Source organism: Pantherophis guttatus, chromosome 8 (assembly GCF_059756535.1).
Source record: "Pantherophis guttatus breed Tessera chromosome 8, ASM5975653v1, whole genome shotgun sequence".
NCBI lineage: Eukaryota > Metazoa > Chordata > Lepidosauria > Squamata > Colubridae > Pantherophis > Pantherophis guttatus.
Genome location: NC_142070.1, coordinates 80,618,937 through 80,631,927, shown reverse-complemented (window position 1 = coordinate 80,631,927; position 12,991 = coordinate 80,618,937). Strand labels below are relative to the sequence as shown.

Below are 12,991 nucleotides of genomic sequence, written 5' to 3'. Positions count from 1 at the left end.
AAGGCTCCTAGAGACCCGCCCCGTCCTGCACACGCGCGCTGCCTCCTTCGGCTCTCCTTTCTTCCCTCCCTCGCGGAGCGCAGCCCCTTCGCCCTGCCCGGGGCGGATGCAAAGCCACGGGAGCTGAAGTGGGCGGGGCTCATCCCGGAAGCCTTGGCCCCGCCCTCCCTTGCAGGATTCCCCGGGCAGGTGAGCTCCGAGAGGCGGCGGGGCTGCGGGGTTTTCTTTTCTTTTTTTGGTGGGGTGAGGGGGTGCGTGACTGGGCTTTTACAAGCATCCTTATTGCAAGCGGTGGACGGGCGGAGAAGCTTGGAAATCCTGGCGGGGGGCTTGGTGAGTGGGTGGGTGGGTTTCCTTTGCATTGCACATCCCATTGCCTTGCCCTCCTCCCCTTCTGGAAGAGAGCAACGTCTGGGCTCAACCTGAATTTTGCTGGAGCAACTTTCTAAAAAAAAAAAGAAAAGAAAGGGGCACCTCCCTATAGTGTTGTCAAGAAGCGGAGGAAGCTTCTCGGATGAGAAGTGAAACGTCTTCAAAAAAAAACACCCCAAGAAAGTCCAGTTGCCTCTTGGAAAAAAACAGCACCTTTGGGGCAACCATGATAACTCAGAATCTCCATAGATGTTTAGCTATAGACTACAGAACTGAGGAAGCTTCTAGGATGAGAAGCGAAACGTCTTCAAAAAAACCAACCACCCAAGAAGGTCCAGTTGTCTCTTGAAAAAAAATGCACCTTTGGGACAACCATGTCCTGGGTGACTGACAGGCGTTTAGCTATTCAATTTGGGGTGAAGACCCTTGGAATGGCGTGGGAGTAGGAACGGATTTCCAGAGGAAAAAAATTGCAGACTACAGGAACCATTAGCCCCACTTGGGTGACCCTGAGGACACAGATAAACCTCCAAGTGCTTCAGAGACCCTCTAAAAGGGTGCAAATGACCAGCTGTCTGCAAGGAATATAAATCCTTCCATTCCCCACCATCCAAGTCAGAACTGAGGAAGCTTCTTGGATGAGAAGTGAAACGTCTTCAAAAGAAAAACCAGGAAGTCCAAGTTGCCTCTTGAAAAATAAAAACACACCCCTTAAGGACAACTATGACCAGGACGACTAAGAATCTCCATAGACATCCCTGAAGTGTTGCACTACAACTCCCATGATCCCCAGTCAGGATCCAGGTGCATTGGGAACGCAGAAACGACTCGTGGATTGGAATCCCTCATCCTAAATGAGTTTTATCGTTTCATATATCTTTTTTTTCTTAATAAGCAGGAATTGGGGTGAGGCCTCCAGGATTATCACTCTGGAAGGCATCTTTAGATCTTTATTTTTTCATACGCTTACAGGTTGCGATAGAAAACCAGAAGATTTTGGGATTCAAATTTACGAGGCTCTTGAGAAGGTGCGCTGATTGAAATCTACTCCGGCGTGGGTTTTTCTTAGAAGAAAAATCTGAAAGTTTAGGGAATAATAACCCACTCGATCGTGCCATATAATAAAATGACAATAGTCGCGCATCAAGACTTTGCTTTCTGGCTCAGTCTCGCTCCGAAGTCTCCAAATTTTCATTACCTGAATCCATAACATCGCCTAATTTTAAACTGTTTTTAATAGGGTTGCTGATTTTTTTTTTTTTTTAATTTGATTTATATGCCGCCCTTCTCCGGAGACTCAGGGCGGCTTACAGTGCGTTAAGCAATAGCCTTCATCCTTTTGTATATTTATACAAAGTCAGCTTATTGCCCCCACAATCTGGGTCCTCATTTCACCTACCTTAGAAAGGATGGAAGGCTGAGTCAACCTTGAGCCTTGGAGAGATTCGAACCAGCAGAAATTGCAGGCAGCTGTGTTAATTACAGGGTGCACTAAACCCCTGTACTATCAAGGCTCTTAATTTTATTTTAATTTTTTTTAATTTTAATTTTATTTCATTGTGATTTGTATTGGAATTTGTCATATTGTAAGCCGCCTTGAGTCCCTAGGGAGAAAGGCGGGCATATAAATCGCAATAATAAATAAATAAATAAATAAATAAATACTTTATTTGCCATTTTTTAAAATGTGAATTTAGGAGTCCTTGCAGGAGAAAAAATCCGGCTTGTGCAGATCGTTGTTGTGCAGTAGATTCGAATCAATCTGCCTGCCTTAATATACAGTCAGAACAAATAAAGATTTCTATTGCTATTGTTCCATAGGATTGCATCATAATGGATGAACTTGGCAGGAACTGGACCTGGCTAGTCTAGTGAAGAGAAGGACCAGGGGAGACAGGAGAGCATCTTCCAATATTTGAGGGGCTGCCCCAGAGAGGAGGAAGGGGGTCAGGCTATTTTCCAAAGCACCCGAAGGCCAGACAAGGAATAATGGACGGAAACTGATCAAGGAGAGATTCAACCTGGAAATAAGGAGAAATTTTCCGACAGTGAGAAACAATCAACCCATGGAACAGAAGTTGCCTTCGGAAGTTGTGGGAGCTTCATCCCTGGAGGCTTTCAAGAAGAGACTGGGCTGCCCTCGGTCAGAAATGGTGTAGGGCCTCCTGCTTGATTGGCGGGGTCAGACTAGATGACCCACAAGGTCCCTTCCACCTCTGTTAAACTGGATTAATTAACGTTTCCTGCATGGGGTGCCATATTTTTTTTTTGATGTAGATTCCAAGATATTTGTGTTTTTCAACAAGAACCTCGTTCGAAGGCTGTATCCCTTCCGGTATGTTTCTATTCCGTGAACAGAAGCCGCAGCATTTGAAACGTGCTTATTTATTCCTGAACTTTAAAAAGAGGAAGGAAATTCACACCGCATCCATATCCTACCAAGGCTCTTTTTTGGGCCTTGAGCCCAAAATTTATGTTGCTAAGTGAATATCATTTGCTGAGTGAATTTTGTCCCATTTTTACAGCGTTTTCTTGCCGTAGTTGCTAAGTGATTTACTGCAGTTATTAAGTTAGTAAGTCCTTGAATTACAACAGTTTATTTAGTGACTGTACAGAGTTACAAGGAGCCCTTAAAAAAAAGGGACATGACCATTTTTCACACTTACGACCATTGGAGCACCTTCTTGAGCATGGGATCAAAATTCAGACTCTTGGCAACGGTCTCATATTTATGACGGGTTGCCGTGTCCTGGCAGGGTCATAGGATCTCCTTTTGTGACCGCCTGACGAGCAACGTCAGTGGGCAAGCCCGATTCACTTAACAGCAGCTTGCGATTTGCTTAACGGCGGGAAGAAAAATTTGTAAAAACGGAGCAAAATTCCTACAACTGTCTTTACTTATTAGCGGCATAAATGTTGGGCTCCATTGCCGTCGTAAACTGAGGACGACCTGTATAGGGTCTTCTACCATGCCATTCAGAAAGTGCTTCTGTTGTGGCTCCGTTGCCTGAGCCTGGGCTATCGACAGATGCAGACTCTGAGAGTGAGGGAGAGGAGTTGGCAAGGCCTCCCTCTCCAGGACCCTCCTCTCTGGCAATGCCTCGGGAGGACACCGAAGGCCAAAAGATAGGCTCAGAGCCAAGCACGTCCCCGCAGCCACAGGTGGACAGTGACGAAGGAGATAAGTGCTGGCTGGACCCTCGCCAGAGGCGCAGGGAGAAGCGTGCGCAGCAGAGGGGAAGGCGTGCCAGAGATTAGCTGAGTCACTGGACCACACCCCACAGGGTATAAATGTGGGTGTGGTGGCCGGTTCAGTTTGTGATGAGCAAAAAATAGAAATAATCCATGATCTCTGCGTTACTGGACTTTGCCTGCTTTATTGGACTGCATTTGGATTAATCCTTGTATTGTTGAAAACTCTGCCTGTTTTATCGGAATGCTGGCAGTCTAACCTTTGTTTTGTGTGAGTAAAGTCTGACTTGGCAGCTAGCCACTGGGTTGCTGCCAGCTTTATCATCAAAGAGTTTTGTCGTGTGGCTTATTAACTCCGGGCCGTCTGTGGGGGTGCGTGAGTGGAACGGGGACAGAACAGCTTCCAGGGTAGACAAACTTCCAAAATCTTGTGCGTTGCCATTGCGCAACACAGTTTTTGTCTGGCATCATCGAAGTGCGGCCCCACTCAAGATTGTGTTGTTGAGAAGGACGCACAAAAGATGCTTGCTTGAATAACCATCTTGCTCGGGTTCTCCCACAGCTTCGGTTGTGCGTTGCTTCGTGGGAGCTGTTTCCAACAGGATGAGGCTTGTAATCCTAGAAAATTACGATTTGGCGAGCGAATGGGCTGCCAAATACATCTGTAACCGCATCGTTCAGTTCAAGCCTAACCGAAGCCGATATTTCACCCTTGGCTTACCGACAGGTAATTCATTTTCTTCTCTGTCTCTCTGTGTTCTATATTTTTGCTCTTGTAAATAATGAGGAATTAATGGTTTATTGGGGTGGCTAGATTTCGCTCAGCTCGTGCTTTTCCACCTTGAGTAAAATCTGGAGTCAGTTTAGGAATTAAATGTTGAAATGTTTTAAATATTGGGCCAAACCTTATTTAATTATTTTAAACCTATTTTAACTTTTGTGTACAAATGTTTTATTTTGGCTGTTCACCGCCCTGAGTCCGAAAGGAGAAGGGCGGTATAGAAATTTAAAAAATAAATTAAAAATCAATCAATCAATCAATCAATCAATCAATCAATCATGCATTGATTCAGGCACCAGCCTGAAAGGGTTTCTAGTCTGATTGCTTAATGAAATCTTGGCAGGCGTGCCTGGTTGTGTGTTTGCCTGTGTGGGGAAGGGGGACAGAACACTCATCTTTTGCAATTTGAATTACAAGATATTTTTCCTTAGCGCATGAGATAATGAAACCCTTTGCTTGATGCAGGAAGCACACCCTTAGGATGCTATCAGAAGCTGATAGACTATCACAAAAAGGGAGACCTCTCTTTTAAATATGTGAAGACGTTCAACATGGATGAATACGTAGGTAAGTTGTTGTTGTTATTTTAAGCACGTCTGTATTTGTGGCAGGGGCTCCGATTTACAAATCACAATCGGAATAGAGCTGGAGGGGACCTTGGAGGTCTTCTAATCCAACCCCCTACTCAAGCAGGAGTCCCCATATCATTTCAGACAGATGGCTGTCCAGTCTCTTCTTAAAAACTCTCCAGTGATGAAGTACCTGTTAAGGAATTCGCAGAGTAACCCTTCAGTAGCAAGGGTGTGCACATAAAAGCGATCGAGAGTAGTTACGAATAAACACAGCCAACACACAGATACACTGAGTTGTGTTTACTTTCAGGAAATAGTAAGGCACAGTCCAATAAACAGTGCAGGTCATACACATATAAAGCAGGAGATAGTCAAAACGACAGTCCAGGGATAATCCAATAACAAAGTCTTCTTACCAGTCGTCGTCGTCATTCACAATAAACAGTTCTTCCGGATTTGCAAACAGTAGCATACAGAGATATCAGAGAGCAAAGAAAAACAAACCATGTTTCTAGCTCCCTCTTAAGGAGATTGGCTACAGAGCTAACCAATCAGGACACAGTATGATGCAATACAGCAGTCTTAAAGCTATATTGATGGTTAATATATTGCCAACCCAACAAGGAAGGTAATACTCATTTCCTAACAGTACCCACAACTTCTGGAGGCAAGCAGTCCCACTGGTTAATTGTCCTCACTGTTAGGAAGTTTCTCCTTAATTCCAGGTTGCTTCTCTCCTTGATTTGTTTCCACCCATTGTTATTTTTTGCTTTGGAAAATAAATTGACACCCTCCTTTTTGTGGCAGCCTTTCAAATACTGGAATACTGCTATTATGTCACCCTTAGTCCTTCTTTTCCCTAGATCAGGGGTCTGCAACCTTTAAAACACTCAAAGAGCCGTTTGGATCCATTTCCCACAGAAAAGAAAACACCGGGAGCCACAAAACCCTTCCCGTGCCTGACTATTTCTTGAGCGGCCACAAAACTAGCTTATGTAGTTGAATTAAGCGTTCTGTTTTCTTCTGAAACTTTTCTGGGATTTATCCATGGTTGGCCTACCGGAGGTTGAAAAGCTCAATAAATTGCGTGCTGGCGGATGTTGCACATTGTGACACATATTTTGAGTGACGGAGCCGCAGCAGAGGGGTAAAAGAGCCACATGTGGCTCCAGAGCTGCAGGTTGCTGATTCCTGCCTTAGACTAAGGTAAAGGTAAAAGTTCCCCTCGCACATATGTGCTGATCGTTCCCGACTCTAGTGGGCGGTGCTCATCTCCGTTTCAAAGCCGAAGAGCCAGCGCTGTCCGAAGACGTTCTCCGTGGTCATGTGGCCGGCATGACTCAACGCCAAAGGCACACGGAACGCTGTTCCCTTCCCACCAAAGGTGGTCCCTATTTTTCTACTTGCATTTTTTTTAATGTGCTTTCGAACTGCTAAGTTGGCAGAAGCTGGGACAAGGAACGGGAGCTCACCCCGTTACGCGGCACTCGAACCGCTGAACTGCCGACCTTTCGATCGACAAACACAGCGTCTTAGTCACTGAACCACCACGTTCCCTAGACTAGCCAAACCCAAATCCTCCCCCAAAATACAGGTGTTAATTCAACATTGGACAGAGTTGCACGCTTCAATCCATTTCATCTCCTTTCCAATTTTCTTTTGAGATCCTGGAATTAAAACCGCTCTGCTTTGGTTGCAGGGCTTCCGAGGAGTCATCCAGAGAGCTACCATTCTTATATGTGGAATAACTTTTTTAAGCATATTGATATAGATCCAAACAACGCTCATATTCTCGATGGGAACGCGCCGGATCTGAAAGCCGAGTGTGACGCCTTTGAAAAGAAAATAGAAGAAGCTGGAGGGATAGAGCTGTTTGTTGGAGGTGAGGTTTTTTTGGGCGATGAAGCAAAAACGGAAACCGTCAGTCATCATTATCCTCTTTTAACGACCCCATAATCTCTTGCGGGGTGGAGTCTGGGCAACTGAATGGCGCTAGCAGAGTGTTTTACTGGCCGACTGCCCTTCCTGTCACCGATACGGAGTTTTGTTCAGCAGATGACTCAGAACAAATTTATAAAGTTGAGTTGCGCCATCAACTTTGTAGGCTGTGAATACAGGTAGAATTACGATCGCAATGGAGCCCAAAATCTCTGTTGCTAAGTGAGACTAAGTGGGTTACTAACTTATCAACCACAGCAGTTCACTTAACAACGGCGGCAAGGAAGGTCGTAAAATGGGGCAAAACTCACTTAAATGTCTCCCTTAGCGACCTACATTTTGGGCTCCGTTGTGGTCGTAAGTCGAGGACTCCCTGTATCAAAGTGTTCACGGCCAAGAGTGTGGTTTTTGTCGTTTGTGGTCTTTCCAAGGCATTGGCCCAGACGGTCATATCGCTTTCAACGAACCCGGATCCAGTTTGGTGTCGAGAACAAGATTGAAAACGCTGGCTATGGACACCATTCTGGCGAATGCCAAATACTTTGATGGCAATTTATCTAAAGTTCCAACTATGGCTTTAACAGTTGGCGTGGGAACGGTCATGGACGCCCGGGAAGTAAGAACATACATCTTTATACTTGCATTTTTTAAAATGTATCTGAAAACTGGAGTGCTATATAAATCACTTCCTTTAGAATTAGTGTACTACAAATCTTTTAATGACCCCATAATCTCTTACCGAGGTGGAGTCTGGGCAACTGAATGGAGCTAGCAGAGTGTTTTAATGGCCGGATGCTTTTCCTGTTGCCAGTGTGGAGTTTTGTTCGGCAGATATATTCCCATTGTGCCCAGAGAGAGAAATATCTGCCTCTACCTAGGATCGAACTCGCAGCCTCCTGATTGTGAGGCGAGAGCTCCGCCCTCTAGGCCACCCCACCACTCTAGTGTATTACAAATGTCCATGAGTAAATCTTTATGTCGGAGGTGGGGAACAAGATGGCCCCTTTGTGACTTGTGGACTTCAATTCCCAGAATTCTGGGAGTTGGAAGTCCACAGGTCTTAAAAATTGCCACGGTGGGACATCCGTAGTGCAGTATATCTTCTGAGGCAATGGAGGGGGCTGCTTTCATAGGTGCTAGCTTGACTGTACTCCATTCACGCTTGGTCTCCCAGGTCATGATCCTGATCACGGGGGCACACAAAGCCTTCGCCTTATACAAGGCAATCGAAGAAGGGGTCAACCACATGTGGACCGTTTCCGCCTTCCAGCAACACCCCCACACTATCTTCGTGTGCGACGAAGACGCCACTTTAGAACTCCGAGTTAAAACGGTGAAGTATTTTAAAGGTGAGCTTCATCCTCGTGGAGGAACTGGGCATTTTGATTAAAACTACTTGAAACACTTGCAGCCTCCTGGGACCAAAAACGGGCTACGGGTGTGTGTGTGTGTGTGCTGTACCCCCCGTACTCCCCCCGCCCCGCGCATGTGTGCGCGTCTCCCACTTGCGCCCTGCCCCCAATCCCAAAAATCAGCTGGCCGGTGGAAGACACGCATGCGCGGTGGAGTTGAGCTGGGTGACGACTCGGCTGTCTGCAGAGAGGACTCTGTACGCAAACTGTGGCATGCGTGTCATAGGTTCGTCATCACGGATCTAGAGGAAAGAAGAACTAGGGTTGACAGTATTTCAGAGTCTCCTAGAGAGGCTTTGGAGGGTGGGGACAGCAAAAAATGTCACTTCCTGTCCCACCAGGAGTTGGAAAATGGGCCGTTTCAGGCCTCCGAGGGAGTGGGGAAGGCTGTTTTTGCCCTCCCTAGATGCATAGAGAGGATCTAGAGCCAGGTGAGAAAGAAAAACGGGCCTAAATTGAGGATTTACCTGTATTACGAACGGAATGTGATGTTAACTAGCAATATGACCAATGCAGATTTGTGTGTGTTTTTTTTTTAATCTTCAAGGTTTAATGCACGTGCACAACAAGCTGGTGGAACCTCTACGTAGCATGAAAGAGCAAAATTGATGGACAGAATCACACCGGCGTCATTGCGGGGTGGAACCTGGCAGTGTGTTTTGGGGACCCCCCTACTGCTAGACACACTGGTGAACATTGGCTAAAACCGAGCAGCTTTTGAAACCCGGGTTTGTGGTTCGTTTTCTTCGCGGTCCAAAATGCGTCTGTAACATTCCTTTTAATGCTGTCGAAAGCCTTTTTTTGTCTCCCCCCCCCACTTTTGCATATTTACAGGGTCCGAAACGATGCAACCGGTCAGGGGAAAGAGGTGAAGCTCAAACCAACTGCCAGGGGGTCTCTGGAGTATATATATATATATAAAAAGACCCCGAGGAAAGCTACACCAGGGGCCGGTTTCAATACCCGTCGCTACCGGTTCGCTCGTTGGCACACATGCACTTGCGCGCGATGATTGTGTGCATGAGCCAAAGCGTCCGGGTGGGTGGGTGGAGCCTCCTGCCGCTACCGATTCACCCGAACCGGGCCAAACCGGTAGCAACCCACCACTGAGCTGCACCAGTAGATTTCCCTTCCATCTTTTTTATTATTATTACGCGGGAAGGGGGCTTTGGAAGGGGGGCTTCAATAACCTTATTATGGCCATCTGGACTTTTTTTCTGCCTCGGTGACTGGAATAGGAACACTTCTTTGCTGCTTTAGATCTTGGCCTCTGGATTGTAACGGAGAAGCAGAGACTTTACAATCAGATGTTTTTACACCCACGTCTCAGCAATTCGTTGACTTCAAACCTACCCCATCCTCCCTGGGAATAGGGTGAGGGAAGAGTATGAGCGGAGTATCTGTCTTGTAAGCAATCGTACTTTTTTGGCAAGTTTCTGAAGAGACAGCCTGTGTTCTGCTCCATCCATCCATCCATCCATCCATCCATCCATCCATCCATCCATCCATCCTTTTCTTCTTTCTCATCTTTTTTTTTCTTTTCTCTCCCTTCTTTTCCTTCCTTTCCTCCCTTTTTTCCTTTTTTCTTCCTTTCCTTTCTCCCTTGTCTTTTCCTTCCTTCCTCTCCCTTTCCTTTATCTCCCTTTTCCCCTTTTCCTCCCTCCCTTCCCTTTCTCTTTCACTTTCCCCCTCTTTTTTTCTCCCTCCCTCCCTTTCATTTTCCCCCTTTTTTCTCCCTCCCTTCCTCCACTTTTTCTTTCTCTTTCACTTTTCCCCTCCCTTTCTTTTTGTCAGGTTTCGATGGCGTCTCAAATAAATTGCATTTCCAAACAAATAGTCTTTGATGAAATCTTTCATTTATTAAGCACGACAATCTGTCCCCAATTATGTTGTACCCAACACTGACTTCCTGACCCCAAACCTTCTCTTTCCGTTCCCCAATTCTCTGCGTCTCATTGGCCATCTTCCAAATCACTCTCCCCATATCTACTACTTCAGCTCCCAGGAATGTCCTCCCTCCCAACCCATCTCCTAGGGGATATTATCTTCAGGGAAAATAAGTAGGTGAAAAGTCAAGCGTCCTCTTGCCAGCTGCCCCCTCTTCTCCTCATGTCAGCACTGGAACGAATGTAGTTTGAAGTGCTGACACTTTTTCTCCCTCCCTCCCTCTCCTCCCCTCCTCTTTCCTTCTTTCTCTCTTTTCTTTCCATCTTAAATATATCTTAAATGGATATTTATTTCTGCCACAACACTCATATGAAGGATGGGGAGGGGTGCGTTAGAGAACATTTGAACATTTTGCAATGTTATTCTTGCCAGAAATGGGCAATGAAATGTGTATATTTTGAACGCTAGTGCAACTGTTAAAATCTCCTAAACCCATGCTCCTTATGAATTTAGCAAAAAGTAAAGAGGCATATTATTCTCGCCTATGGTTGTCCTGCGTTTTTCAAGCGTTTTGTGGATTTAAAGAAAAATGGGAACTTTCTGGAGGGGATTCCCTCCTTCGCTGTTGACGGGAGTTTTCTGGATTTGGTTTCTCGCCTTTGGGATAAGGCTGAAGAAACCGCGGAGGATTCAGCCTCCCAATTTCTGGAGGGCTTTGGGTGAAAGTCTTATTCTTGATCTTTTCCACCCAATTCTTCAAAAAGTTGTGGAAATTAAAGAGTGGAGAAAGCAGGAAGAAATCTGTGTGAATTTAAAAATACTGTATTTTTCAGAGTATAAAACACACTCCCCGCCCCCCCCCAAAAGTGGGTGAAAATTTTGGTATGTCTTATACACCGAATGTAGCCCCGTCCATCCGCTGGAAAATAGAGCGTGTGTGGAGGCGGCAATAACCTATGGCAATCCCTGCAGCCTGAAACAGCTGATCTTCGGGAGGCCGATCCAACCGACAATCAGCTGCTTGTGCTAAATCAGGCTGTGCTGAAGCTGAAATTGAAACGGGCTGTTTGCTGCAAGGAGGCAAATTGCTGGGAGGCAGAGGCAGATTTTTTCCCCCTTGTTTTCCTCCCCAAAAAAGGTAGGTGCGTCTTTGTTCTGCCCCAACTCCGGATCCCAAGGAGTGTGACACACACCAAGCTCCAAAAACTCCGTTTATTACAAACAGACCCCTTTCAAAATGCAGGCTTTCAGTGCAGATGTCCTTATCAGCCTGCTATAAAGTACAAAGAATAAACAAAGTCCAACAAAGGTTGGCAACCAGCCCAGAAACCAAGATGTGATAAACTCACTCTCCAAAATGCTCTGCGTAATAATTAAATGTTTCCAGCAACAATTACTAACTCTGTGTGACTTAAATAAGCTAAGGGAGTGGCCAATTAGCCCAAGCCTTACTCTCGAGGAGACCTCCTCCTCCTGAGTAGCCACTCCTGCCTTTTGACAGCCCTGCGTGCTCGAGCATTGAGGAGAGGCTCCTCCACTTCGCTCTCTCCACTTGAAGGAGCTTCTGGAGAATCTGAAGGCCCTGGCTGAGTCTCTGCCTCTGGCACCACATCCTCTTCAGCCTCCTCGCTGTCCAACGCGAGCGCCGGCTGCGCAGGCTGCTGGCACGACACCACACCAGCCTCCTTGTCGTCGGGATCAGCCACGATGCGCCCAGGCCGCTGGCTGGCCACAACAGTCTTATAGTCCGGAGCATCTTATACTCTGAAAAATACAGTAATCATATCTCCTCCCCTGAACTAATTCCATTGTTTAAACCGTTGTTTCTCAACCTTGGCAACTTTTTAAGACTTGTGGACTTCAATGCCCAGAAATCCCCAGGCAGCACAAGGAATTCTGGGAGTTGAAGTCGACACATTTGGAAATTTCCCAGAATTGAGAAATACAGACATTACTTGAGTCACTTTTAAGATGTGGCTACGTTTGAAAAATGCTGTTTTGTGTTTCTCCTCTGCTGGGAAAACAAACTCTAGTTTTAGTATATTGTTGTTGCGGATTCTTAAATTTATACAAACAGCATCCCGATGGATCAGAAGTATTTATATTCTATAAAGCGGATCATTCAATTTATATTCCACATTAAGATTTAAGGAGTTTGGAAAAAGGCTAAGCCAGCTCACACCAAAGATCCGAAGTCCTCAACTTACAGGAGTTCATTTAGTGACCATTCAAAGTTACAAAAAACTTTGAAAAACCCTTTTAACAAGCGCTGAAAAAAGTGACTTATGACCCGTTTTTCACACCTACGACCGTTGCAGCATTCCCCATGTTCATGTGACGAAAACTGGGACACTTGGTAACTTGGCTCATATTTATGACGGTTGCAGCCTCCTGAGGTCACGTCAAAAGTCAACGGGAAAGCCGGATTCACTTAACTATGTTACTAACTTAAGGCCTCTGGCGATTCACTTAACACCTGTGCCAAGAAAAATGTCGTAAAATGGGACAAAACTCCCTGAACAAATGTCTCACACTTTGCAAGAGAAATTTTGGACTCCCATTGTAGTCGTAAATTGAGTGGTGCGGTGGCCTAGAAGTGGAGCCTCTCGCCTCACAATCAGGAGGCTGTGAGTTCGATCCTAGGTAGAGGCAGATATTTCTCTCTCTGGGCACAATGAGAATATATCTGCTGAACAAAACTCCTCATTGGCAACAGGAAATGCATCCAGCCAGTAAACACTCAGCTCCATTCAGTTGCCCAGACTCCACCCCGATGCAAGGGATTATGGGGTCGTTAAAAGATGCTGATTGTAGTCGTAAATTGAGGATAACTGTAC

The 12,991-nt window shown here is 45.8% G+C and overlaps 1 protein-coding gene across 3 annotated transcripts; it reads left to right on the top strand.

The window, feature by feature from the left end:
* The first annotated feature begins 55 nt into the window (after positions 1 to 55).
* GNPDA2 (glucosamine-6-phosphate deaminase 2) lies at positions 56 to 10,697 on the top strand. 3 transcript variants are annotated; one of them, XM_087875497.1, is made up of 8 exons: positions 75 to 189; positions 2,194 to 2,707; positions 4,127 to 4,291; positions 4,811 to 4,912; positions 6,617 to 6,799; positions 7,287 to 7,471; positions 8,030 to 8,204; positions 8,815 to 10,697. In XM_087875497.1, the coding sequence occupies exons 3-8, from the start codon at positions 4,168 to 4,170 to the stop codon at positions 8,874 to 8,876; spliced, it is 831 nt and encodes a 276-aa protein (XP_087731623.1). In that variant the 5' UTR covers positions 75 to 189; positions 2,194 to 2,707; positions 4,127 to 4,167; the 3' UTR covers positions 8,877 to 10,697. The 3 variants fall into 3 exon arrangements, with proteins under 3 accessions (XP_034260932.3, XP_087731623.1, XP_087731624.1); XM_034405041.3 differs by lacking the exon at positions 2,194 to 2,707 and having other exon boundaries at positions 56 to 189; XM_087875498.1 differs by lacking the exons at positions 75 to 189; positions 2,194 to 2,707 and adding an exon at positions 313 to 333.
* Positions 10,698 to 12,991: the final 2,294 nt, after the last annotated feature.

What these genes read in the sequence shown, in the direction of transcription:
- GNPDA2 (XM_034405041.3), top strand. Translation starts at nt 4,168, where the DNA reads ATGAGGCTTGTAATCCTAGAAAATTACGATTTGGCGAGCGAATGGGCT. An exon ending in GATAGAGCTGTTTGTTGGAG is followed by an intron (nt 6,800 to 7,286) that starts GTGAGGTTTTTT and finishes GGTCTTTCCAAG; the next exon opens with GCATTGGCCCAGACGGTCAT. An exon ending in AACGGTGAAGTATTTTAAAG is followed by an intron (nt 8,205 to 8,814) that starts GTGAGCTTCATC and finishes TTAATCTTCAAG; the next exon opens with GTTTAATGCACGTGCACAAC.